The sequence below is a fragment of the Ambystoma mexicanum genome, chromosome 1p (genome assembly GCF_040938575.1).
Source record: "Ambystoma mexicanum isolate Mex_15411 chromosome 1p, UKY_AmexF1_1, whole genome shotgun sequence".
Lineage (NCBI taxonomy): Eukaryota > Metazoa > Chordata > Amphibia > Caudata > Ambystomatidae > Ambystoma > Ambystoma mexicanum.
This window is the reverse complement of record NC_090921.1, coordinates 1,004,715,405-1,004,742,044: the sequence shown is the minus strand read 5'-3', so window position 1 is coordinate 1,004,742,044 and position 26,640 is coordinate 1,004,715,405. Positions and strand designations below refer to the sequence as shown.

Genomic DNA, 26,640 nt, shown 5'->3' with positions numbered 1-26,640 from the left:
AATAACATATCATATATATCTAAGCTGTGTGACCAGTCCCCTCCCAGGCCGGGTGAGATTGCTGCTGGGACATTTTACTCGCAACACAAACACGCAACATCTTTAGATTAACATCTCGTAAAAGGTGCTGTGGCTGGGCCTGCTCACACACCACGTCCCCCCATGCAGGCCAGACGGCATCCACAGAGTGCCGAGTCATGCCTTCCTATACTTGTATCTATCCCAGAACGGTTTATCAAAATAAAAGTATAGGAACAGTGAAATGTAAAATAGAAAATTATAGGTGCACCGCGCTCCTGCACACTTCCACTACTGGCGAGCACCCTTTGGCTTCCCAAATAATCCGACTGTGAAGCTTTGCTGCTTCTCCAAAAAGACCAGAGGAAGTTCAGAAACCCCTTTGTGGTGCTCCTTCGCCTAATCCTGTGGGGACAACTATGTTACGAAGTAAAAGTGTGCTACGCATGCGCGAGCCTCGTTCAGGCTCACGAATGCGTGTTTGAAATAAACATAGTCATGAAGGCAGTTGCTGCTGGGACCTTGCAACAAACAGACATGTCACCTTGTCTCACTGAGTGAATGCATGCGTGTTGTGTGCGGCGGCCTGAGGCACACTGCTAACCATCACATTTGGCGACGAGGAGCAAGGGCTGCGTAGAGTTGAGGGAGACGGTCCACGTGTTATATAGTGGAAGCGACTTCTCCTCATGCTGCGTAGCTCCGAACCCGACGTGGCGGTTGGCGGCCATCTTCAAACTTCACTCGCGACAGTTGCGGCCTGAAAAGGTGCTTGTGCGCTGTCCGTGGATAATTGATTATACATTTTTGGAACTTTCATAGTTTCCTGCATTGAGAAGCTGTGATATCACATCAGTGAAGGTGCGTGTGCCTATTGACAGGCACAAGGTTGAACCAGGAAGCTGAGGAGGCACAAGACAAGTCTGGTGGAAGACTGGGGCCACCCCATCTATGAGGTCCGTGCATATCTGGGGCATCTGTGGCAGGATACAGGTGGATCAGGGGCATAGCAGAGCGCCGTAGCGCCAACATAGTCTACCTATCCAAGGTTTGCGACCTCACACCACAAAGTGGGGTGCCTGTGCGACCTGCAGAGATGAGTGACCAGGATGGAGCAGCCATTGCCCCAGCACAGATGTCACAGCGATAGCAAGGCACACTGGCACCAATGCCAGAATTTGACACATCAGGACCTCCACCCAAGCTGGGACCCAAGTGGTTATTGTGGGTAAAGAAACTTGAAATGTTTTTTAGAGCTACTGGGGAGGACAATGATGATGCAAAAGTAGCGACCCTACTATGCTCTGCTGGGACTGAAGTGCACCGCATTTTTTGAATCACTTAACCTTCAAGTTGTCACGTATGCAGCAGTCAAAGCAGCCTTACAAAATCATTTTCTTCCTATGGCAAACATGGACTACAATAGATTCATAATATGTGGAGAAAGACCGCATGACGACGAGCCCCTAGAAATTTTGTGCAAGATTACGCCAACTGTCAAGCACATGTCGATCGGAAAACGAAGAAGGCATGGTGAGAAACCAGGTCATCCAGGGATGCAGCTCAGGCAAATTGCGGAGGCAGATCCCTCGAGAACCAGGTATGACACACTCACAGATTCTGGACACTGGACGGGTCTATGAACTCGCTGAAAGCAGAGGGGCAAAGATGGATGTGGCCATTCGGTCAGGTAAAAGTGAAGATGCCTTCGCTCTTTGAAGGTCCACTCCACCAAAGTCTCGTGGAGCCAAAAGCGACAGGATACAACACCTGTCCATGGTACTCCAGCATCGTGCCAATATTGTGGCTATGATCTGCCACATACAGAAGATTGTCCAGCGAAATCTAGAGTATGTGGAAGATGCAACACACCGGTTCACTATGCCAGAATGTGTAGAGCAGCGGCGCCAGTGACGACACCCCAGAGGTCCTGCAAGGGTCACTGGTAGAAACTTCTGGAGACCCAGAAGTGTGGCGACTGTGGAACAGGGCATACAAAGACTGGACCTGGCAGAGGAGGAACAAGATGAAGACATTTTCTTTATCGCCAACATAGACACTGGAGCCAGGAAGAGGAGACAACCCACTTGCGTTGTAGACATTAAGGGCACCCCCACGCAGTCTTAATTGATACCCGTGCGTCGGTGTGCGTCCTGGCAACTGAGCACTATGAGGCCCTCCCTGGCTCACCCATGCTTGAGGAATCCCGAGCAAGAATTTACAATTTCGGAGGCAACACAGCGTTACCGATAGAAGGCGCCTTTGTCGAACCAGTCGCACATGGACACAATACCATCAAGGCCCGATTTTTTGTGACCAACTTCAGCCCTCATTCTCTCATAAGTTGTGCAGCCTCAGAAGCCCTGGACATTGTACACTTCACCATGGCGGTGTATCAGTCGGATGTGGAACGGTTCCTGGAAAGATACGAGGACCTATTCCAGGGTGTAGGGAAATTGAAAGCGGAACCCATACATCTTCACATTGACGCGACAGTAAGGCCCACTGCTCAAGCACAGGAGGATACCGTTCCATCTAAGAGCGCAGGTAGAAAAAGAGCTCCAAACACTAATAGATATGGACATCATCGAAAGAGTAGAAGGCCCCACTCCGTGGGTATCACCGATTGTGGTTGCCCCTAAACCCAAGCAGCCAGGTGCAGTCCGCATCTGCGTTGATATGCGCCTGCCAAATGCCACCATTAAAAGGGAACGTCACATCACGCCGACGTTAGATGATATCATCAGTGAACTACAAGGAGCCAAGGTATTGTCAAAGCTGGATTTGCGTTCAGGATACCACCAACTTGAACTGCATCAAGAATCACGCTATATCAACACTTTCACCACCCACGAAGGGTTATATCAATTCAAGAGGCTAAGCTTCGGTGTATCATCAGCGGCGGAAGTGTTCCAGAACACCATCAGGGGGGCACTTTCCGGGCTGAAAGGAGTCATCAACAGGAGCGACGACATCCTTGTTTTCGCAACATCTGAGGAAGAGCACATGAAAAGGTTAGAACTGGCTTTGGAAAGGCTAAGCAAACTAGGACTCACCCTCCACAGAACCAAACGTGAGTTCTTCAAGGACTGTATGGAATTCTTTGGGTTAGTTTTACATGCTAAAGGGATCTCTCCTGACCCCGAGAAGGTTTGTGATATTCGTGACGCAGCAGCCCCAGAGTCACCAGCGGAAGTCAGAAGCTTTCTAGGCATGGTTAATTACTGTGGCAGATTCATCAAAGGACTGGCTTTGCTGTCGAACCGTTCAGAGCTTTAACCAAAAACGATGTGCCATGGATATGGGAAGAGAAGGAACAGAAGGCGTTCCAGGACATCAAATGTGTGCTTTCCGATCAGGAAACCAAGGCGTACTTCGATCCAGCGAGGGAATCTGAAATTGTAGTCGATGCAAGCCCTGTGGGTTTAGGCGTTGTACTGTCACAGACCGACATGCAAGGCAATATGTGTCCCATCGCCTATGCAAGCAAAGCACTCTCTGAAACTGAAAAGAGGTACTCTCAAATTGAAAGGGAGGCGCTGGCAATATTATGGGGCTGTCGCCACTTCCGCTTATACATTCTTGGAAAACCAGTGGCAATTATCACCGACCACAAGCCCCTCATCCAGATTATGACTGGCGCGTCCTCGAAACCACCCCCACGCATAGAACGCTGGATGTCGCTCATTGAGTATGGTGTAAAGCTACAGTATAGGCCGGGGACCAACAACCCCGCAGACTATCTGTCATGCCATCCCAACCAGGGACGTGCGCATGATCAAAAGGAAATCGCAGAGAGCCAAGAAATAGTACGTAGCGTCGTGGAAGCGGCCATGCCTACAGCCATGGCTCGTCAAGACATTATCGACGCATCCAGCAACGACGAAGTATTCCGAGTCATTACGGCGGCCATTGAAACCGGGGAGTGGAAGGACGTGCTTGCCAAGAATGCAAGACGAGAAGCTAGCACTCAACGCGACATGCAAGCGCTATGGAAGGTGAGAAACGATCTGTCTGTGTCTGAGGACGGCTTGATTTTATGTGGCCGTCAAATAGTGATCCCAAGGTCGCTGGTTGCCAAAATACTAGACCTAGAGCACACGGGACACCAAGGGTTGGCCAAAATTAAAGCTCACTTAAGGCCGAAAGTTTGGTTTCCTGACCTGCAGGAAAGAGTGGATGACCATGTACAGAGGTGTGTGCCATGCCAAGCAGCAAGTCCAGCAGAAAGAGCGCCCACGATCAAGTCAATGGACAGGAGTGAGCATCCGTGGGGGACTGTACATGTGGATTTTGGGTCCACCGGTAGAGGAATGTATTTTATAGCAGTCATAGACCAATGGTCGCGATATCCAGAGGTAGAACTGGTGGAGTCGGCAGCCTGTGACCACACCATTGTGGCGCTGGAAAAGATTTTCGCCATCCACGTATTTCCAGTGGTCCTTCGTTCAGACAACGGCTCACTGTTTCAAGGTAATCAATTTGCAAAGTAAATGGAAGAGAGGGGAAATCAAGCAGCGAAAGGTGACTCCTCTCTGGCCCAGAGCCAATGGAGAAGTGGAGAGATTCATGAGAACTTTGAACAAGATTTTTCGGATCTCTGCCAATGGTGGGGGAGAATTACAGAGAAACGTATTGGAGTTCCTGCGAGAGTACCGGACGACTACACACAATCCACTGGTGTCCCACCAGTGGAAGCATTGTTCAAACGGTGTCCGAGAGGATTAATTCTGGAATTGGGAGGGAGAACACAAGGAGTGATCGATGATGAAAGCGTCCGACTGGAGAGACTGGCTAGAAATGAGAAAGAGTGAACGGAGACACCTCCATGAAAAAGACATCGCCATGGGCGACAATGTGCTGGTCAAGAACCGTCACCCCGAAGGAAAGATGTCTCTCACCTATGAGCCACAACCCCTGGGAGTAACTCACGTGAGAGGGTCAATGGTTACAGCTGCCAACGGGTGAGGGACGGTGACCAGGAACAAGTCGTTCTTCAAGAAAATTGAAGCAAGCCCACACACCGAACCGCCGGGAGGGACAGTTCCACCGGGGATGGAGGAAGCACAGCAAGACCTGAGCTCACCCAAAGCCCAGGGACCTTCCACGGAAATACCACTGCCGACCGCAGGGAGTAGCAGCAGGTATCCGAGCACACAAGGACAACAACTGCCAGCTCGATTCAGAGACTACATTATGGATTTCGACAGCTGACGCTGAGAAAAGCAAAGTTATGTGACTCACGTTGAGTTATGGTTATATTATGATATGTTATGTCTTCTGTTTTTTTTTTTTTTTAAATAGGTTTATTTTAAACCAAGGCAGGACAATTTATAGTACATTGCATAAAGATATTACACCAATATTCATTCTTCTTCGCTCATGTTCACCCCCTCTCTTCCCCCCCACCCCCATCTTTTGGAACCCATTGCTCCCCCCTCGTCCTCGGACCCCAGATGGCTGGCCCTCTGTAGGCCCCCTCCCTTAGGTAGGCCCTTGGTCTCTCAGATTCCATCGCGCGCTGAGGGGTTTAAATGTTAAGGCGGGGAAACGCTGATCGAATTCCTGCACTGGGGCCCATAGGTTCTGGAAGCGGTGCAGGACACCCTCCCTTGCCGCGGTCACCTTTTCCGCAATCAGGATGTCCCAAAGTTTACCCCACCAATGGGCCTCGCACGGACCGTCCGGGGACTTCCAGAAGCGGGCTAGCACGGTTTTGCCAGCCAGGAGGCAATGTGTCACTAGTTTTGCTCTATTCCCAGAGCGTGGATAGACCCCAGGGGTCGGGACCCCCAGTAGGACTGTCTCGGGCTCCAAGGGGAGGGAAGCCCCCGTGATTTGGTTGATAGTTGCCAGGCACCGTTCCCAGAATCGCTGGATCTTGGGGCAAGTCCACATGTGAAAAAAGGAGCCCGGTTGGGAGCATCCCCTCCAGCAGGAAGGGTCCACCTCGGGGTTCATATGGTGTAATCTGAGGGGGGAGTAGTACCAACGAAGCAATAGCTTATATGCGCATTCCCTATTGGTCACGCAAGTTGATGAGGAGTGGGTGCGGGTCCAAATGTCCACCCATGTATGGTCCTCGAGCGGGTGACCCAGGTCGGCCTCCCATTGGGCCATGCCTCGTGTCCGTACGTTCAAGAAGTCGCTCAGGAAGCGTCTATACAGGGATGAAATCCCACCCCAAGGTGGCAGATCTTTCAGCGTTAGCTCCAGAGCGGTGAGAGGGCGGACCGCCGCTTGAAGAGTCTGGGGGTGAGAGCACCATTGACGGAGTTGGCAGTATGTGAATCTGTCCATTTCCTGGAGTTGAAACATCGTCTTGCATTGTTCGAAGGTGCGTGGCACGTTCCCGGCGTATAGTTGCTCCAGGGTCTCTAGGCCCCCATCGATCCAGTTTTGAAAGTTCCGGGGGTTTGACCCTGGGGAGAAGTTCGGATTGTGGAAAATAGGGGAGAGAGGACCCGGTTAGGAGGAGTGTCTTCCAGTGATCTCTCAGGGGGGCCTGGATGTGTGGGAGGAAACCCAGGGGGAGCGGCAGTTGGGCTTGCTCTAGGTCTACCCATCTAGGGCGGTCCAAGAGGATTTGCCAGGCGTGAATGTGTGCTAGCTGTGCTGCCGCCCTATAAGCCTGTAGATCAGGAACCCTCAGGTCCCCCCCAACCTCGAACTTCCCAGCAGGGTTTTGAGGGGGATCCTGGCTTTCCTGCCTCTCCAGATGAATCTGAGCATTTTCCTTTGTAGGTCCTGGAGCGCCTGCCTAGGGAGGGCTACCGCCAGGGCGGAGCAGGCATAGAGAAACCGCGGAAGCAGGTTCATTTTTGCGGCCGTGATCCGCCCCATTAAAGAGATTTCCTGGGTGGACCAGCGCCTCAGGTCACCCTCCAACTCGCTGAATAATCTGGGGAGGTTCGCCAGGTATGTGTCCTTTGGGTTAGCTGGTATATGGACTCCCAAGTAGGGGATAGCTTGTTTCTCCCATCTGATCGCGCATAGCCTGGACACTGCCTCCTGTTCCTCCTGGGGAAGGCCTACGCCCAGACCCACAGACTTAGAGAAATTGACAGTGAAGCCCGTGACTTTTCCGAAGTTGGCTATTTCCTCCAAGGCGTGTTTGGCTGAAGCCTTGGGATTCGAGAGAATCAGAAGAACGTCGTCGGCATACAGAGCGATCTTATGTTGGCAGCGCCCGACCTGGGGTCCCGTAATAAACTCATTCCGTCTGATTCTTTGGGCAAACGGCTCCATCGTTAGTGCGAAAAGGAGGGGGATAAAGGGCAGCCCTGCCTCGTCCCGCAGGACATGGGGATTGGGGATGATAGAGAGCCGTTGATTCTCAAGAGGGTTTTGGGGGATGCGTAGTTGGCCATCACCATAGATTGGAAGGTTGGGCCAAAGCCAAAAGGCACTCAGGGTGAGTTTCATGAATGTCCAGTCCACTCTATCGAACGCCTTTGTGGCATCTAAGGCCATCAATGCGATACCCTGGGCGGTCCGGTGGGTGATTTCAACCAAGTTCAGGGTCCTTCTGATATTGTCCCCGGCCGCTCTGTTCCGAATGAAGCCCGCCTGGTCGGGATGGATTAGGGTCGGAAGGATGTGTGAAAGCCGGTTGGCCAGGATCTTGGAATAGAGGCTCGCGTCTATGTTCAGCAGGGCAATTGGCCTGTACGAGGCCGGATCCTTGGGGTCCCTCCCGGGCTTGGGGAGGAGGATAGTTGTGGACTCCTGCATCGATGGGGTCACTGACCCAGAATCCTTGAATGAGTTGAACAGTGTTACCAAAGGGGAAGGGGGGGGGATTAGCTGGGGCTTGAATATTTTGTAGAATCTGGATGTGAAGCCGTCTGGGCCCAGGGCCCGAGTTTTGAGAGCTTTAATGGCTTCATCGACCTCTTCGTCCGTTATTGGGGCTTCAAGAATGTCCCTCGTTGCCGTGGGCAAGCGCGGCAGGGCCGCCGCTTGAAGGTATTTCTCTTGTCGGGCCTGGTCCCGCGGTGGTGCAGTCATTACTTGAGTCAGGTGGTCCACTGCCAACCGCTGTTTCTCTAGTTCGCCACAGTGTGTCTTGCCCAGCGGATCTCGAAGCCCCACGATGGCATTAGCACGCCTTGTTTTGGCCAGTTTGGCTACTAGGAGCTTATTAGCTTTATTGCTTTTGGCGCGGAAGAATTGCCTGGTCTTCGCCATCAACTGTGCAGCGTGATCAGCGTAGTGGGCCTCCAAGTTCTTTCTGGCTATGCGGACGGCTCGATGAGATTTGGGAGACCATCTCTTCTTTTTCCGGGCCTCCTCCGCTTATTGCAGGTCTTTTTCGAGGGTTTGCCGAGTCTGTTGGCGCTGGTGGTGGAAAGCCACCCCTTGGGCTATCAGGGCTCCCCTGATCACTGCTTTCATCGCATCACAGTTATTTGCGAGTGAAGTGTCCGAAGCGGGATTATCTTCAAGGAAGTTTTTAATCGTGGTTGCGATCCTATCCCTGGCCAGCATATCGTTAAGGATGGGGTCATAGAGTGACCATCTGCGCGTGGGGTTGGATCCGGGGTCCTGGGTTTGGAGCTCCATGATTATTGGAGCGTGGTCTGACAGAATGATAGGGCCGATGGAGATATCCTTAGCTGAGGAGAGGGTTTGGGGCGAAGTCAGGAGTAGATCTATCCTCGAGAAAGTTCAGTGGACATGGGAGAAAAAGGAAAAGTCCCTCTCGGCGGGGTGAAGCACCCGCCACGCATCCACCACATCCAGAGTTCTAAATAAGCGTAGGAGGCTGAGGGCTATGGCGAAATCGCCAGGGGCTGGAGGGGGAGATTTGTCCTTGGTGGGGTCCGGCACTCCGTTAAAGTCCCCCCCCAGAATCGTCTGGCCTTCCGTGAAGCCCGAGAGGGCAGAACCCAGGGAATCATAGAAGCTTGCTTGTCCCGAATTGGGCGCATAGGCGGAGACAAAAGTATATAGATCCCCCAACAGGAGGCATTTTACTGCCACGAAGCGACCCTCTGGGCACGATATTGAGTCCAAGGTCTGAGGGTTAAGGCCTTTCTTGAAGAGGATCGCTGTGCCCCCCTTCTTGGATCCCCCGGAGGCAAGGAACTGCAGTGGGTATAGCCGTGATCGAAGACGCCCAAAGTCCGCCGGGAGAAGGTGAGTCTCTTGCAACATTGCCACTCCGGCATCCTCTTCCTCTAGTTTTTGGAGGATCGATTTCCGCTTAGTGGGGGAGTTCAGCCCTTTGACGTTCAGCTAGAGGCATTGTAATGTCTGAGCTTCTTGGGTCGGGAACCCAGCCAGGTTGAGTTTTGGTGGGAGGGGGCTGGGGGGTAGGTCGTCAGATGCCATCTTTGGTGTTGGATATGCTTGAGAAGTCCTACTCTTGGGGTTTTAACAAGAGCCCCCAACGGGGGGCTAACCTTTTAACTGGCGGGGAGGTCGATATTGTGAGTGTGGCCTTCCCCCTGGCCAACGGGGCCAGTTGTAACATTAAAATGACTAGAATTTCCAAGGACATAAAGGTGGAACGAACCTTGGAATGGGCATGAGCCGCAAGTGAAGCCCGCCGGGTCAAGCTCCGGGAACCCAGGGTTGCCTCGGAGTAGGCAAGCACTTGTATTAGTTGTGTAGGGTACCAAGGCCCTTAGCTTGACCGAGTGGGTTGATTCCCGTTATCTGCCTGTGTGACTTTCACCTTCTTCTGTTTCGGGCGGTCCTAGACCATGCGGGTCGCTTGGGCTGCGGGGCGGGGGGGGGGGGGGGGGAGTGCTCCTGGTTATCTGTCGCCTCTGAGGATGACGGGGTGGCCCCCGTGGGGGAGGAGGGGTTCATGATTTTGTTGGCGTCTTCCAAATGGGCAATTCTCTGCAGGGTGCCGTTGAATGAGCATTGCAGGGCTGTCGGAAAGAGCCATCTGTATCGGACCTGGCGTTCTTGAAGGAAGAGGGCTAGGGGTCGAAGAGCTTTCCTCTTCTGAAGGGTTAGGAGAGAGAGATCCTGCTAGATCTGGAGGCGCAAGCCCAGGAAGGTGAGGTCGTCCTTTGAGCGGCTGATGGCAGATGTGGCCTCTTTAGTTGAATAGAAGTGGACCCTAGTGACGACATCTCGGGGTGGGTCTGCTCCCACCCCACGGCGAGGGCGGAACCTGTGGGTGTGGTCCAGCAATAGCAGGTGCTTGTCCAGATCCGGGAGGAGAGCCTGGAAGAAATCCCCCACGTATTCTGCCAGTTGCTTATCCGAGACTGAGGAGGGAATTCCCCGGATTCGGAGGTTATTGCGTCGGGCCCTGTTCTCCAAGTCCTCCTGTTTGAACTCCAAAATTTCACATCTATCCTGAAGAGCTCTAACTGCCTGCTGGACCTCGCCCAGTGCTGTTGTGTGGTCCTGCGTGTGGTCCTCGACCTCTCCCAGTCTCTGTTCCACCTCAGCGACTCTGTTGTTAGTTTGTTCCAGGTTGGTGGATAGCTCGGTCATGCAAGCTCTGAATTTGGCTTTGATGTCCGCCATAAATGCTAGTAGGTCGCCCCTGGTGGCCGGGGGATCGCCCTCCTTTTGCTGGTCTTGCATGGCGGGTCCGGTGGTATCAGGCCTCCTCCCCTTGTCTGGAGCTGTCAGCATGGCGGCAATGTCCGCATTTTTGGTGATTTTCGCTTGTTTGGACATAGTGCCAGGAGAGAAGTGGGAGTTAGGCTTAGGTGGTAAGGATATGTTCTTGCTTATGTGCCGCTTGACCAGTCCAGGGTCTTGTCCTGAAGGTGTTGTCCCAAGGCGAGGAGCACCGGGACCGGAGCCCGCTCACCAGGGTCGCCCAGGAGGCAGCCAGCAGCGACGAGGGGAGCGAGATGGGCCGGGGCGCCCCAGGAAGATTTTGTCTACCCCCAATAGGGCCGTACATGTGGTGCTGCAGGCTTGGGCCCTCGGGCGGGGCAACGCCAGGAGGGATGGTTAGGGTCCATGGAAGCGGAGCCGAAGTGAAGATGGGCCGGGGCGCCCCTGGAGTTAGGCCCGCAGGCCTGCAGCTGCTGGTGTCGGCGGTGCCTTGCAGCACAGAGCAAGGCAGTCGGGGGGAGACCACGGGGGGAGGAGACCAAAGAGCCAGCGACCGCGGCCCCCACCCCCAGCTCGATCCTCCCGAGCGGACACCCACCTCAGGGCCGGGGATCACGCCGCGGGCAGTCCTCTGCTATTGCAGCGGTGGCGGAGAGCAGGCTCCACAGAAGCGAAGCTGAAGATAGAATGGCCGGGGTTCCCCCAGAGTCAGGCCCGCAGGCCTGAAGCTGCTGGTGTCGGCGGCGCCCTCCAGCGCAGAGTAAGGCAGTCGGGGGAAGACCGCCGGAGGAGGAGAGCAAGGAGCTGGCCCTCACCTCCAGCGCGATCCTCCCGAGCGGGTGCCCCCCCAGGGCCGACGATCACGCCGCGGGCAGTCCTATGTTATTGCGGCGCAGTGGCGAAGAGTGGGCTCCGCACCGAGGCGAAGGGCGGACGTCTCTCCCACCGCGCCAGTGTCGGGCGCCTCAGTGGTAGCAGGGTGAGTGGGGGGGGGGGGGAGGCCGTCATGCACCGGGCCCCCTCCGCAGCTCTCCACGTCTTCTTTGCGTCCGCGGGCCGAGAGCGCCCAACATCTTGGATGTGCGGAGTCCCACGCCGCAAAGAGATGTTGGTCCCGCCGGGTCTCTGGGGAGCGTTATGCTCCGAATTTTGGGGAGTCACAGCTCCATACACTCCGACGGCCCCCGATGTCACTGGGGTCTCGGTAGGACCTCGGGAAGCCGCATTATTGGGCTAACCTGGCGGGCTTCACACGGGAGACTTCAACGGAGCAGCCACATCGATGGCGCTCCAAGCCACGCCCCTCGTTATGTCTTCTGTTTTAAAGAAAAGGAGGGATGTTACGAAGTAAAAGTGCGTTACGCATGCGCGAGCCTCGTTCGGGCTCACCCATGCGCATTTGAAATAAACGCGGTCGTGACGGCAGTTGCCGCCGGGACCTTGCAGCCAACAGACGTGCCACCTTGTCTCACTGAGTGAATGCGTGCGTGTTGTGTGAGGCGGCCCGAGGCACACTGCTAACCATCACAAACTAAATCTCAGATCCTGCTCAGAGGCCTCATCTGCTTGAAGCTCCTGCTGTGCCAGCAATGCTGGACCCAGAAGCGGGTAACACTTTGCTGACAGGGCCCTGAAGACTGAGCAGAACCAACTCAAGTATCTTCACCACAGGACCCCAAAGCAAGCACTTTGGACCTGCCTCCCATCACCTGCAAAGCTCCAAAGGTCGTGCTGCCTCAAATCCTTCAACCACACAGCCAAACTCACCTTCCCTGTACATCTTCCATGGCTGGCTCCTCACCAGTGTGGTTTCTTCAACATCCACTCTTCGTTGGGGCCTCACCAATTGAGTCACCCCTTCCTCATAAACTAGATCTTGTGCATGAAGATGACACAGCAATCCTGCATCAGCATTAACTGCCAACTACAGACAACTCACGGTCTGCTCCTCTGCCTCTTTCCCCTGACCTGGAAATGTCCAAAATTTAGAAGAACTGTGCTTCTCAAGCAAAGGGTCTGGGGTTCTATCTGCATCAGTGTGCCGTCATTGGAATTTATTGTGTTTGCTAATTCGTGAAACAAACACTCTGGGAAATGGTTCTATGTGATATTTCCACACATTAAAGATCAAACACAGAACAAGTCAGATTTCTTTTTGCGGCCCTCAATATGCTGAAATGTCCCATTACATGACCCCCCAAACCACCCCCCATTCACTCCCCACTGGTTAGTTATTTTTGTCATACGACCCTCCTTTCCCAACTCTCTGCCCCCTTCCCCGCTAAAAGCATTTCTCCTGTCCCACCTCCCACTACAGACACACTAACTGGCATGCAAACAAGCACACAGTTACCCGCTCCCCGCCCCCCCCACCCAAACATTACTCACACACCCACACAAACACGTACCTGGGCCCTAGCGACTTCCCTCTTCCGGCTCCGTCGTGCCGTTCAGCCCATGAGTGCACTTGTGTGCGTCGCAGGGCCTGACCGTTCAATTTAGAAAGATAGCTTGGAGCGACCTCCAAGCAGTCTTTCTTAATTGGTCTTTGAAGAAACCTATTCTACAAAATAGATTTCTTCAGAAGTGCTTATTCTGTCCCAGGATATTGCTCTCCTGACGTTCTAGTGCTGCTGGCAAGAATTTTCTCCCCCACCCTCCCAGCCCCCCTTTATTTCTTCACCCATGGGCCTCTTCTTCATCTTTACAAACTCTTGAGGGAATCCCTCCAACAGAACTCCCGGAACTGCTCCTTGGAGACACTTTCACACTGAGGTAACTCCCTCCCCCCACATCCCCTACAAGACTGACAAGATGTGCAGTACTAGTCTTCTGTGAATTTGACTACCTGAACGGAAAAGCTTTTACCTATCTGTTTTTCCTTTAGAAAGCACTTTGAATTTCTTTTTTTTTTTTTAAATGCATACTTTCTACACTGTGTCCTCTCTATTTTACAAAGTGTTACTACTTGTTAGTGTATTGTTTTCGCTTTGCCTTTTCTTAATATAAAGATTATATTTTTGATACAAATAGTTTGTGGACTAGTGAAATGTCTAACTTTGGAAGATTTAAAAAAAAAGTGTTCATAAAAGAAGAATACATGGTTCAAACAAACGTTCAAGGAAGGTGGTCTTGACTCCAGAGGGTAGTTCCCTTCCCCTGGAGTCTTCTTTGCTGCTGGAGGTTTTTATACACAAGAGTTCTTACCTTTGAGCTGCATTCTGCCCCTCTAAAAAGTATACAAGTTATTTTACTTATTTTGAATGGGATTTCCCCCTTTTGAAAAGTAGCAAGTATTGGCACTGTTTTATTATTCTGAACTGAATGAGTGTAAAAGCTTACCAATAGGGTTTACTTACCTTGAAATACATTGTGTCTTTCTTAAAGTGTACCACTGGTTTTGCTTTCCCTGGTCCGCTTTATACAGCTCTAGAAAAGTCTTAGGGTTTATACTTACCTTTAAGTAGCTGGATGCCCCTTTAAAAAGTATACACGTAATTTTACTGTAACATGTGTCGGCGCAGGCCACTACTAGTTAAACTGTGGAACTGTCAGTACTGTAAAAACTGTGGGCGTGAGCCACTACTATTTAGGTAGTCACTTGAAAAGTAATGGTACTGTTATTTTTAACTGAAGGAGTGTAGAAAAGCTTACCAACAGGGTTTACCAGCCTTGAATAACAGATTGTCACTCTTAAAGTGTACCACTGGTTTTTGCTTTCCCTGATCTGTTTAGTGCATTTCTAATACAGTCTTGAAGTTAATACTTTCAGTTGTTTGTAGCCCCTCTTAAAAGTATATGGGTCTTTACTTACCTTGACCAGCTGCTGCTCTTCTAAAATTTAAATTTGGGTTTTGATTTCCCTGAATTGCTTAGTGCATTCTAAAATAGTGGAGTGTTCATACTCTGAGCATCATAAGACCCCTCCAGAAAGTACATAGCAGTTACTTTATTAGCTCTGAACTTTGTTATACAAAGTAATATCCGTTACAAGCTGAATACTTGTAACTGGGATGGTTTATTAAGTGATTTCTGTAACAGTGTCACTCCATGACCGACGGGGTCCACTACCATTGAATTACTGATGGTATTCTAAAAGTACAAATAACCTTGTTTTACTCCCCAGGAATAGCTGACTGCCATTCTGAATGTGTTGTAGGTTGGACTCACCTTGACTGCTTAGTGTAGTCTTAGTAAGGTTATACTTTGGTTTGTATACCGTAAGTATGGAGTTGGTTTTTAGAATTCTGTTTCTATATGTTATGTTCTAGTACTTGCTTCCCCAAGATTTATCTTGGCCTACTGGTATTTAAATAATCCTTTTATTTTTGATTTTTAACACAATGCATAGGGTTTCAGTGTTCCTTTGGACCATATGTAAGCTACAATTTATTTGTACCAAGCAACAGCCTCTCTTTCTCTAAGATAAGCCTGGCTGCTCGGTCTACGCTACTAAATGTTCTCAGGTGGTACAGCCTTAAACTAATAATGAAGTTTTTGTATTGCCTCAGATATGGTTCTATGAAGCCCTTAGTCGGGCTTTAGAAAAACTGTCGTAACACCAGCGATGACGTGCTGTCCTGTAGCAGTGATTGTCTTGAATCAGGTCAAGAAACCAAGCCGCGATGGGGTGAGTCGGCACCTGGAATCTGTTGAGTACGCTCAAAAAGGGTCCATGGATTTAAATCTTCCATCGTGATCGACACAAAAACATTAGTGAATAGGTTCCAGACCACTGGTCTCAGCTGCAGTAGGCCCTGTCCAGCCAGCAAGTACACCCCAAATATTCCCTTGGGCTGGTTGGGGTGAAGAGCTTACCCCATCCTTGAAAGTCCTGGTCTTCACCACTCACTATATATGTATACATGAGTCCCCTCTAGTCTTCTGTAAGGGATGCCACCCAGACTGTGGTTTCAGAACTGTAGTCTAGAAGAGGGGCAGGGGGTAAAGGAAGTTTGGGAGCCCTAAAAATGTTCAAGATGGCGTCACCCTTCTCTAATGGAAAGGCCAATCTCGAGTTGCTTGCTCCACCCTATTCTCGGTCTAGCTACATCAAAGAGTCTATTAATAAGCATCCCTGATGTGATTTCCTTAGAACTGCCCTTTGAAGCAGAAGCACTTTCCCTGCAACCTGGGCAGTTCTGGTCTTCCTGGGAGGTGCAACCTTTTCCCTGGGAAGACAAAAGCTTTTGCTAAGGCAGAGCCCAAATGGGCTATTTTGGCTGAAACTCTGCCCCAGACAGGGAATAAACAGGAGGCCTTAACAAGTAGGTCATTGGGTTGCCGGGGTCATGTGGGATATATTGACCCACTCAGATGTGCCTTACCACATCACTTGCTGCATTGGTGCAAGAAACAGCAAAATGGTCGTGCTGACTCCTGTGCGCGCCAAGATCTCTAAACTGCGTTTTTGCAACAACCAGAAAATGGCTGCACCACCCTGCCACACACATTTCAGGTGCGGTGGAACAGAGTACTCACTTCAGGAATGTGCCAGTGTGCTCTGCAACATTTAGCATGGAGTGAAGTGAAAGAGGCAGCATTATTTTGCTGAAAACCCAAAATTTCTCTTTAAAATTACATCTTTCAACCTTAAAAGTGCTGTTTGGCGTTAAATTCATCAATTTCTCATGAACCACTGTGGTTAAAAAGGCCCTGCAATGCCCAGGATCATCCATTGTGTCTCAAAGGAACCGGGCCTCATTTGAATGACAGCTCCTGTCAAAGGTATCTTTGAAGAATCAACCAAGGGCTTGGTTTTCATTTTACATGGGAAACGTGTCTATTTTCTTTGCAAAAGTATCAAGAATTAGCTGTTCAGAGAAAGACTCTAAATAGATGCCTGTTAAAAGTATCCATGCTACAAAACAACCCTAGCACTCAAGAAATGAACTGTAGCTGCAGAAAGTGTATTTGCTGGAGATTAAAACCGAATTTAAAGAAATAGTAATATGTGCTTTTTCTGACTGAAGAGAGAAAATCGTCCATTTAAAAGTAAATTGTTGTTGATATTATGAGATGGGGACGTATCAATCTGACTCTTTGGGGTAAAATTAATGCTATTAAGATGATTTTGCTGGCAAAGGTTCTGTATGTTGTCCACTCTCTTCCTGTGCATTTTACGATGGGAGCGTTTGCGCGTATAGATAAGTTATTTCAGGACTTTTTGTGGGGGCCTGGGAAGAGGGCCAGATTCCACGGTATATCATGGTCCGGAAGGTTAAAGATGGGGCTTTCAGGTACCCGGTGTTAAAGAATTATAGTAGTGGTCTTTTATTAAAGAAAGTGTCCGATTACACTGGTGAAGCCCTGGATAGGGTACAGTGGTGGGTACAAATTGAGACACAGCGGTTCCTGCCATATGATATTAAATGTTTGTTTTCTTTTGGGAAGTTGCCTAGGAAAGTGCAGTGTTTGAAATCAGTCTTGGCTACTAAGGAGGCTTTGTCGTCATGGATACTGGGTACTGGGCAAGGTTTGCATCTTTATGAAGGGGCTTCCCTTTGGCATAATCCTGGTCTACAGTTTAACAATAGAGTACTAAATTGGAAATGTTGGGTTCAGAGGGTAATTGGTGATGTGTGGAATGCCGCATGGGTAGTGCCTTTTGCAGGTTTGGTTGAGAAATTTGGGTTAAGGAACAGGGAATTGAGAAGATATGGTATTTTGGTGGCTCTCCTCTCAGAGCGTAGAGGCATGTTGGGCGCGTCATTTTTGAGGAAGCCGGAGAATTTTGTTTTTTTGGAAATTGGACGTCAAAGAGTGTCTGCTTTTCTGCAGTTTATGCAGCCTGATGGTAAATGGTTGGACTTGTGGGACAAGCTGAGGTTGTCTTGGACTGAGGAGTTGGGCAGGGAACTCGCGCCAAGGGAATGGGATAAGATTTGGAGGGTTCCGACGACTGCCAAAGTGGATTTGCAATTGCGCTTTATACATCAGAGGATATTGGGCAGGATATATTGGACCCCGGTGCGTATGTGTAAGTTGGGATTGGTCGATGGTGATCAGTGTTGGGGTTGTGGGAAGGAGAAAGGTACTTTAACACATATGTTATGATATTGTGAAAGAGTGGAATGTTTTTGGAGAGATGTCAGGTTTGGAATATTGTTTATCCACGCAATCCTTTGGCGGTTATCTTATTATTGTATAATGGCGGACGGGATGTGAGTTGGGTGATATCGTGTGGAGTAGTCAAGGTTCTGTTGATGGCGGCTAAACAGGTGTTGAGGGTTTGGAAGACACGGAAGAAGCCGAGGGTGGAGGAATGGCTTTCGGACGTTCAAATTTTAACCGGATTTGAGAAAATGATGTATTGCAAACAAAACAAGGAATGCCTTTATGAGGATGTGTGGGGAAGTTTTAATGACATTTATGGTTGAAGCTGGACTTGGTTCAAGAGTATAGTGCATTGGTTTTCTTGTTTTTTCGGGTTCTATTGATATATTATGGGGAAGGGGTCTGTTGTCTTTGTGTTTGTTTTGTGTGGTCTTGTTTGTCTGTTGTCATTGGTTTGGTACATTTGCTTTTGTTTAGAATCGGTATAAATTTTCATGTGGTAAATTACAGGGTTATGGGTTGGATCTTTGTTTTGATTAGTTTTATGCTGTTCTGTTTTTGCAATTCAAAATCCTGAGTTGTTACTTCTGTTCTTATTGTACCTTGTTGAAAATGAGAAATAAAGTGTTTAAAAAAAAAAGAAGTAAATTGTTGTGTAAAGGCCTGCTTACTTTGAAATGTAAAAGGATTTGTTGCTGGTAAAAGTACATCTATAAACTGTTTCGATTCCATAGGTTTAAGTCGAGATGTAAAATGAGAAAATAAAAGCTAAAACTCAGGCTAAGTTGGCAAACTATATAAAAAAACTTGTTCTGCCAGTTGCTAGCCCTGAGAAAGGGTGACGCCTCAAACCTCTGGCACAGGAAAGTGCTAATTGCTAGCTGGAAAAACTTTGAATGCACCAGGACAAAGGAACTTCATAAGCTCATCAGACATTCGTCTTTGCTGCAGGCTGGGACAATAGCAGGCTGAGACTCTCACCTGTCAAGTGTGAGGGGCAATAAAACCTTCAATCAAGAGAGAGGCCCCTCATCCTGCTTCAAAGGAATTGACAGCTGCTTGTAGTTGGGGGGAAAGGAGAAAAGAACTGATCAAGTGACATTTGGTTTTAAAAGCCTATTTTGTAACTGAACTTTAAAGATGTTTAACTTTGCAACAAGAATTAGGAAAGATATGAAAAGTTGGTAGTTCTAAATCTAATTGTATGCTCTTTCTTTGAAAACCTGGTAGAACTCATTACTGCACTGCATAAGGAACAGAAGTTGTGAAAAATCACAGATTACGGGGAAGGTATTGATGTTGTGAACATAACATTTTGTACCCACATCCCAGGGGTAAATGCGCATCTGTGTACAAAAGTGGGGAATTTTAGGCCAAATCTTTCATGGTTAAAATTGCCAAAATGTAGCAGAAAGGCAAAACCAGGTCCCACAGACTTGGGGTTTGGATTGAAATATGATGCACGAAATATGTAACCTGTGTATCCGATTTTCTCAGAGTTTATAACTGCATAAATATGTATTTGTGGCAAAAATAGACTTTGGTTCCAGTAGCTAGGGCAGGTTTCCAGACATTGAAAAAAATCAATTCATAAACATGACATCCTTTTCTGTGATCCAATTAGCTGTAGGCAAGGAGGAAACTATGCTCTGGCCCCATCCTAGTATTATGAGTGTGGGTAGTAAGCCTGCCCCTGCCATATACTGTAGTGATGTCATCTGGCATGATAAATAAGGGCCCCTGACAGCACACACACACACACACACCGAGTCCTGACTTTCTTCCTGAATTCCTGCTTGGCATCCTGTTCCTGATTCCTGATTTCTTCATCCTGCTTGATCCCCGAATTCAGATTTTCATTGCAAAGCCAAGGCCTATGCATTGCTGAACCCCTTTTCAGCCAGGCCTCAAATTCGAAAAATCCCACAAATAAAAACCCAAGGGAAGCATCCTGATCCAGTCTGGCTTGCTGCTACTAAATGCAGGCCTACTGCAACTTGCCACCCCACTGATCTGTAGTATCCAGTAACCGGAAGTGCCAGTCCAGTGCAGTCCGGTGACCAGAACGGCTCAGCTGATCCTGTTCCGCCAGATTTGCCCAGCTGTCCTTGGTTAGACCTGATCCATGTGCTGAACAGAATCCTTGATGGTCCAAAATCCTAAATTAAAGTGGAATGCAAGTATTAATAGAAATCATAGAAAACCATAGCATACCTTGCATTGCCTTGTCCTATCCCAATCTCTCAACCATCCTATCCTTACCTTAATAACTTGTAACATTGTCAGAATCCTTATTGCAATCCTGTCTTAATTTATCTTGCTGAGTGCCATTTCTTTCGTTATTTTATCTTGTGTAAATCCTAAATTATCAATCCTATTTCGAGTGATCCGACTGGTTCCGCCAGGGCAGGCGCTGGGGATCTGGGGTTGAAGTCATGAATCAACTCCAGAGTTTACTGTGTCCCTCTTTGGTATTCTAGCTGGAATGCTCTAGTCTTGTCACGACCTTCGCCCAAAAACCCCTCCTGCAAACCCTTTGGCCAGGTGGAGTCAGGACTCGGGCCTCTAGAGCCTGGCATCCTCTTCAAAAGCCCTCAGGGGGCCAGTCCAGGCGCCTATGGCGCCAGGCTCATACACCATGAACAACAATGTGCTTGGGAACTACTTTATTGTATTGTCAGCCAACATGGAGGCATCCACATAGCTTGGTTCCCTAAGAACCAAGCTATGCGGTCTAGTGTTTTGGGTGTGGCAGGCCTGGAACTACGTTCCCTGGTGCGACTTTACCTGGGCTATATAAACCACACCATGAATGCAGAACATGCTTCATGTTACTTTGCAGCTTGCAACGTGACGCTCACCGTGTCCAGCTATTCCCTCGAACCTCGGAGAAGCAGAGCCTGCAAGGAGACAAAAGGATCATTAGCAGCAGCATCTTACCTGGAGTCTTCATCTTTAAACACTCGCAGCTACTGAGAACAGCTTCCTCGAATCTGCATGCCTCCCGGACAGAATGACCTGAAAGAAGAAGATAGAGCAACATTAAAGAAAGCTGTAGAGACATTTACAAATTACAAACTGCTCAAAAGGCTTACCTCGCTGGCACCACTCCAGACATTCCACTCACGCTGAAGAACACCGCGACCTACAAGGAAGGAAAACACAGGTTAGCAAAGGCAAGACTTCGCAGCGCTGCGCATAGCGCTTACTTACTGCATCATAGCGCTCTTAATGTGCCATCATTTACCAGTGGGGCTCAACCAAGCCAGTTTGCCGCGCTGAAGCTCTGCATACCTAAGGGAGAAAAAAAGAGACATTTTAAACAAAGAAAGGCATGCAGGATAGCAACAAAACTAAAGAACAGCAATAAGACCTACCTGAACAATATCAAACGGGCCGGCGTCAGTAAAGTAACTGGACCGCACGCGCCCATGAAAGACAACGCGCCCCTGCAAGGAAGGCAGGAAGGAGAGAAAACCTTATTCTACCACAAGGTGAGGAGAGGGCGCCAGAGGGACTGAAAGCATACGGGGGTGGAGGAAGGATACTTACCTCAGTCGGTCAGTCTTGAACACAGTCCTCCTGTATTTTCAGGCAGAACCTTCCCCCCAGACCACATCAGGGCAAAGCTGAGAAGCATATCAGCGAGTAACCCGGCTGGGTGGCGTCCCTGTGGATACCAGGTGAGCGTAACAAGTCTGGAGTAAAACTATAGTAAATATTTTCCTGTCCAAACTGAGTTTCTTTTCTGTTTTCACTACCCGATTTTTCTGAAAACGCCTCTCATTCTACATTGCATATCTCCCTCAGTTTAATAGCTAGAGACTTAATTTCACTTCCAGAGTGTACCTAAGACCTGTAGCTACATCCCAAACCACTCAAAATCAGTGAATTTCACCCATTTTTCTTAAAAAATGTTTGGTTAATTTTAGGCGGGAATAAACCTTTTTGCAAACTTTTACACGTTATTTTTATTCTAAATTATTTTCAACCTTCCATTCAAATTGTTTACTTTTGCTCAAACTATTGCTTATGCTTGCTAGTATCTTTCCAATGTTGCTCCCATAGAAATGTGTACTGATTTAGAGATTTTTGCAAACTTTCAGTGTTTTATTCAGCCATTTCCGAGTGTCAATTTAAACTTGTAAGGTTTCAGATCTGTTTTTCTCTCTTGTTTGGGGAGGGAAGGTTGGATTAGAGTTTATGGTTTCTCATTCCTGATTACCTGCTGTTTCCTTATATCTCTTTAGAATTGCTTATTTTGGGGTTGAGGAATATTGCATGGGGAAATTCTAACTTAAGTGTTATTTTTCCAAACAAGCCAAAAGTGTTCTTTTCTCTGGTGTTTTCTATTTTGTGTTGCTAAAGAGTGAATTTAAGTGCATTGCATACCTTCTGATTTGTTATTGTCACCATAATGGTGATTGCTGCTCCCTATTAAAAAGTATATGTTTGATTTGAATTTTAAATAAATATTACCTTTACCAACCAGCCCGATTCCTGGTCCATCGTGACCCGGGGTATTTGAAAAGGGGTGTAATATGAGTGGTATATCACTCAAATATTGAACCTATATATATTTATATAATAAAATAAGCATTCCAGTTGTGCGTTGCATACTAGGTTGAGACCCGGGTGTATCGCCTGATTGAAATAATTAACAGTCAGGAAGCATTCAAAATAGGTGGGGGTTGGCGGAGAAACCTCCCAAAAATTATTTAAACAAATTTCGATTACTTTTTTGGCAAAATGTGTTTGTAAAAAGACCCTTAGTAAAAATCACTGTCGATGATATGCCACAGAAACCGTTCAGAAGAGGAACATTTGTGCACAATGTGTTTGAGAATGGAGTATTTGTTGAAGTGGTGTGTGATTAAAAGAACATGCTTTCAGAGACAGAGCTAATTGCATCTTTTTATTACTAGAAATCAAAAGGCTCATTCTTTTCCGCTCTCACAGATGGCATTCTATCACAACCAGAGATCAATAAAAACATGTTTATGTATTAGCACCCCATACCAGTCTCTGTCGGTGCATCATTTCATGATATTCAAGACTGTGATAAGGAAGAAAAGGACTTTGCATACTGAGGATTACTGGTAAATCTCTGCATAATCCAGGGTGTCTGTCCTGCCAATCGGCAGAGTCTCCCAAACCTTATACCTTTTAGGAGAAGGAGCAGTTGTGAGAGTCTAAGGAACAGGAAGATGAAGTTGGGGAGTGGAGGAAGCATATAAGGAGCTAAAAGAAAAAGGCACAATTTCCTAATGTCACATGTAGGTAAATACCTTAGCAAGGTCTAGTTGACGGACTTTGCTGCTCACATTCTCAGCCAGGCTACAGGTGAAGGTGATCATACCAGATAACTGCTTTGCATCTCCTTCGATCAGCTGTAGGTTAGGGCTAGAGGGAAGAAAAGGCAGTATGTCAAGCACCGTACAGATCTTCTGATCAGTTAGCAGAGTGCGGAGGTCAGTAGAAACTTGGGAACAACAACTGTTAGGAGGGCTTTCCAGACCCATTACTGTTGTATGGTACTGGGAAGGAAAACTTAGTGTATGGTCTTTTTAGCCTAGAGCACACCATCCCTTCATACAATTTTTGATTTTTTAAATAAGCAGTGGGGTGCCGGGGAGAAAACCAACCCAGACACTGGGTTGTACTAATCAATGAAGAAAACGGGAGTCCACACTCTTGTGGGACTCTCCCATCCCCTGCACACCAGATTTGTGTTGTATATACAACGCAACGTTCAGTTACTCACATTCTTGTTCACATAATATTTACACTAGAATTTGTCTTAAAAAATGGTTTTATATAATCATAGAATCAAATTTGTACTACAAAGTAGAAAGCATCTTACCACTTAACCAATCATGTAACATTTGTCTCAATTTGTGTCAGCATTGAGTTTGTAGCATAAATCAATACATGTAATTTCACAATTTCCAGGTTTTCAATTTCACAACATTAGTAGACAATTTTAACTCCAAGGATTTTCAACAGATGCATGATTTGACAACTGAATTCTTTCACTAAGAACTCTTTGTATAGGTAATATGTTCAAGCCTTGTATGTTGTCTCTATGCGTTTCGGGGTCTGTATTCCCCTTCTTCAGGAGTGGTCTACTCAATTTTCTGATATCTATAAAGAATGATTAATAAACCACCTTTAGTAATATTTAAATAAAATATTCCATTGATGTTCTGTCATGTTTCTGTACTTTATAAGTCATGTATTTCATCCTTCTGTCACCTTCAACGACTTCTATCGTCTCGGTCTCCCGCATGTAAGTAGTCTGATTCTCCCTAAAAAGATCCAAAAAGATCCAAAAGATCCAGAAAGATCCAAAATAGATGTTTAACCATCTATACCTGCTGAATGAGGTAATAAATATTCTAAAGAATTCTATTGTGGCGAAAGTGTATTAACTGATACGTCACTAGGGAAATTCTTCACTCCCCAATTCTCTCACTTATTTTCGGCCTTTGGTGAGGGTAACCTCACTGGTGGAACTGCACCTGTAGATGTAAGTAATCTCATGAGATATTGTTGTATTCCCTCCATGGGTGCAATCTACCATATACCCATCAATATGACAGATCTTACCCTTATGATGTATCAGTGATCAGATTTCAAGCTGCAAAATGTTTCCAGCTGCAAAAATGTTCCCTAGGTTGCTCAAGGTGTCTCCTTTCATCCACCTGTAGGTTTTTGGTAAAAAAGTTAATCAAGGTCTATATACTCTTATCAAAATTAGATACTAATTGCCAATATATTATAATGAAGACTTTAGTGCGATATCCGGGGGTCCCCGCTCTGGATGCGCACTACTATCCAGAGTTGGTCCCTGCTGGTGTAGCTGTGATGATTAGGGTGTTCAAGAGTTTTCCACATATGTTAATGTGCTGAGCTCTCCCCTGCCCAAAAGGCTAGGAAGTGCAGCACAATTCAATTTTAAAATAACATCTTGTACAGATGTAGAATTGCATCGTGTGATGATGTCACTTTGTAGTTTTGTGTGAAAAATAAAATAAAGAAATGGTTTGCACACGGTTTTGTCTTGGTAATCCTGGATTACCAATTGCATAATTTATTATGTTTATACTTCCCATTATTGTTATTCTGCTTATTAGCACTATACTAGATTTTATGGAGAATTCTGCAGGCGCTTTAAATACAATGCTTTGTGGTCTGCATAATGCACAAGTATATCCTGGTATTTACCACACTAGGTGTAGACCCTCCTGGGGCTTGTAAACAATTATGGTTTTCTGTCCCAGTATCCTTGAAAAAATAAAAAAATAAAAACATATCGAAATACTCGGGTATAGTCAAATGTGACATAATAAGCCTACCTACCAATAGTCACAATGTTAGATTGTGATCACCAGAGGTTTTAATATCACGGTAGTGTGTGAGATAGGTTCTGCCCTATTCTCTTATTTATTGATCTTGTCAAAGTCCAGATGGTTTTGCACATCACCTATTATGTAAACAAATAACCCATGGTTCATTCTCGTCTCTTTATGATTTATGTGACAGACATTCCAATGGAGCTATGCAAATGTTTACAAAGTACAGATTATGCTCACACTCTAATCAGATGGTCTTCTCATTTGGGTATGGTGCAGTTAGTGCTCACATTTTGTAAAACAGGTAATGTCATTACGAATATTCATTTGATATGTACAATTGAAAATTCTTCACAGTATTCAATTAACAGAAATGCCCCCCCCCCACCCCTGGGATACGCTCCTCATTCATTCCGTTTGGTGTCAAGCTGTTCAATTTATCTATCCAGAAGATCTCCCTTTGATCCATACGCTTACAACGATTGCCCCCCCCTTTCTGGATTTTTTGGCTACTTCTATAATTACTACTTTGAATTGGGCTACGGTATGTTTGTGTTCTGCAAAGTGCCGAGCTACCAGCGATCTTACGTTGGTGGTTCTGATGCTGCTCTTGTGCTCGTTCCAGCGCTCTTTTGTTTTCCTACTTGTCTGGCCTACATAAAAAATCCCACACAGGCAATTTAGTCCATATATTATTCATTCGAAATCACATGTAGCATAGTCATTCAGTTTGATCTTACTCCCATTGTTCGGGTGTCTTACATATCCGCCTTTCATAATTTTATTACAGTTATAGCAATTAAGACAGGCAAATGTGCCGGTCTTCTTTTTGGTCAGCGTTTGCTGTATGTCCCTTGGGGGTCTCTCTGCTTTCACTAGTTGGTCCTTAAAGTTACGTCCCCTCTTATAAGCGATGATAGGTGGTTTTGGAAAAAGCAGATTTAATTGTGGGTCTAGTTTGATGATTTTCCAATTTTTTTTTATGATTCTTGTAATATGATGGCTTTATTGGACCTGCAGCGCTCAACACAAATACTAATCAAACGCACTGGTAGGTGACTGAGCATCAAGGTTATATATTGTAGAACAGAGGTCGTCGCCCAAGCGTCAAGGTGAGACCGGTTAACAGACTGTTCCAAATTTAAATGGTAATATAACTTTGACTCAGTGACCAGATTTAGATGACATTTTTCAAAACAAAAAACTGGACATTTTGGGGAAAATTCATGAAAAGGTGGAAAAGTCATTAAGAAAAATACACTGGTTTTGGCCTTGTACTAGTCATTATCCCATAGAGGAAAAGTGCTTCTATTGAACACCGTAATGTGAAAACCACTGGATGGATTTGCACCAAATAAGAAACAACTTGGGCACAAAGCGTTGGAGAGGTGCCTTAAAGTGATTTAGGGTAAATTTGTTGAGTAGTTTTTAATATATTCAATGGAGAAGGGGGTGACCATGCTCCTGAAAAACATGTATATCTCCCCTGGTGCTTTGCAAAAGAGGGGCTGAGAGGCTTTTCAGGAATGAAAACGCCATTTGTTTCTGCTCGATGCGAGCGACTCCCACAATAATACAGAGGGAAGACAAAAATGAAGTGCTAAACACATTTGGAGGCAGAAAAGGGGTGCATTCACATCAGGTTACTGGGGGGGGTCACGTGCAGTCAGGGTGT

General features: G+C 47.3%; 1 protein-coding gene across 1 annotated transcript in view; it reads right to left on the bottom strand.

Annotated features, from left to right (window-relative positions):
• The window catches only part of COG4 (component of oligomeric golgi complex 4), a 984,804-nt gene that overhangs the window by 815,350 nt on the left and 142,814 nt on the right, over positions 1-26,640 (bottom strand). The window contains exon 3 of the mRNA XM_069654962.1: positions 22,899-23,013. Coding sequence (XP_069511063.1) covers positions 22,899-23,013 — 115 coding nt within the window. The remainder of the gene's footprint in view (positions 1-22,898; positions 23,014-26,640) is intronic.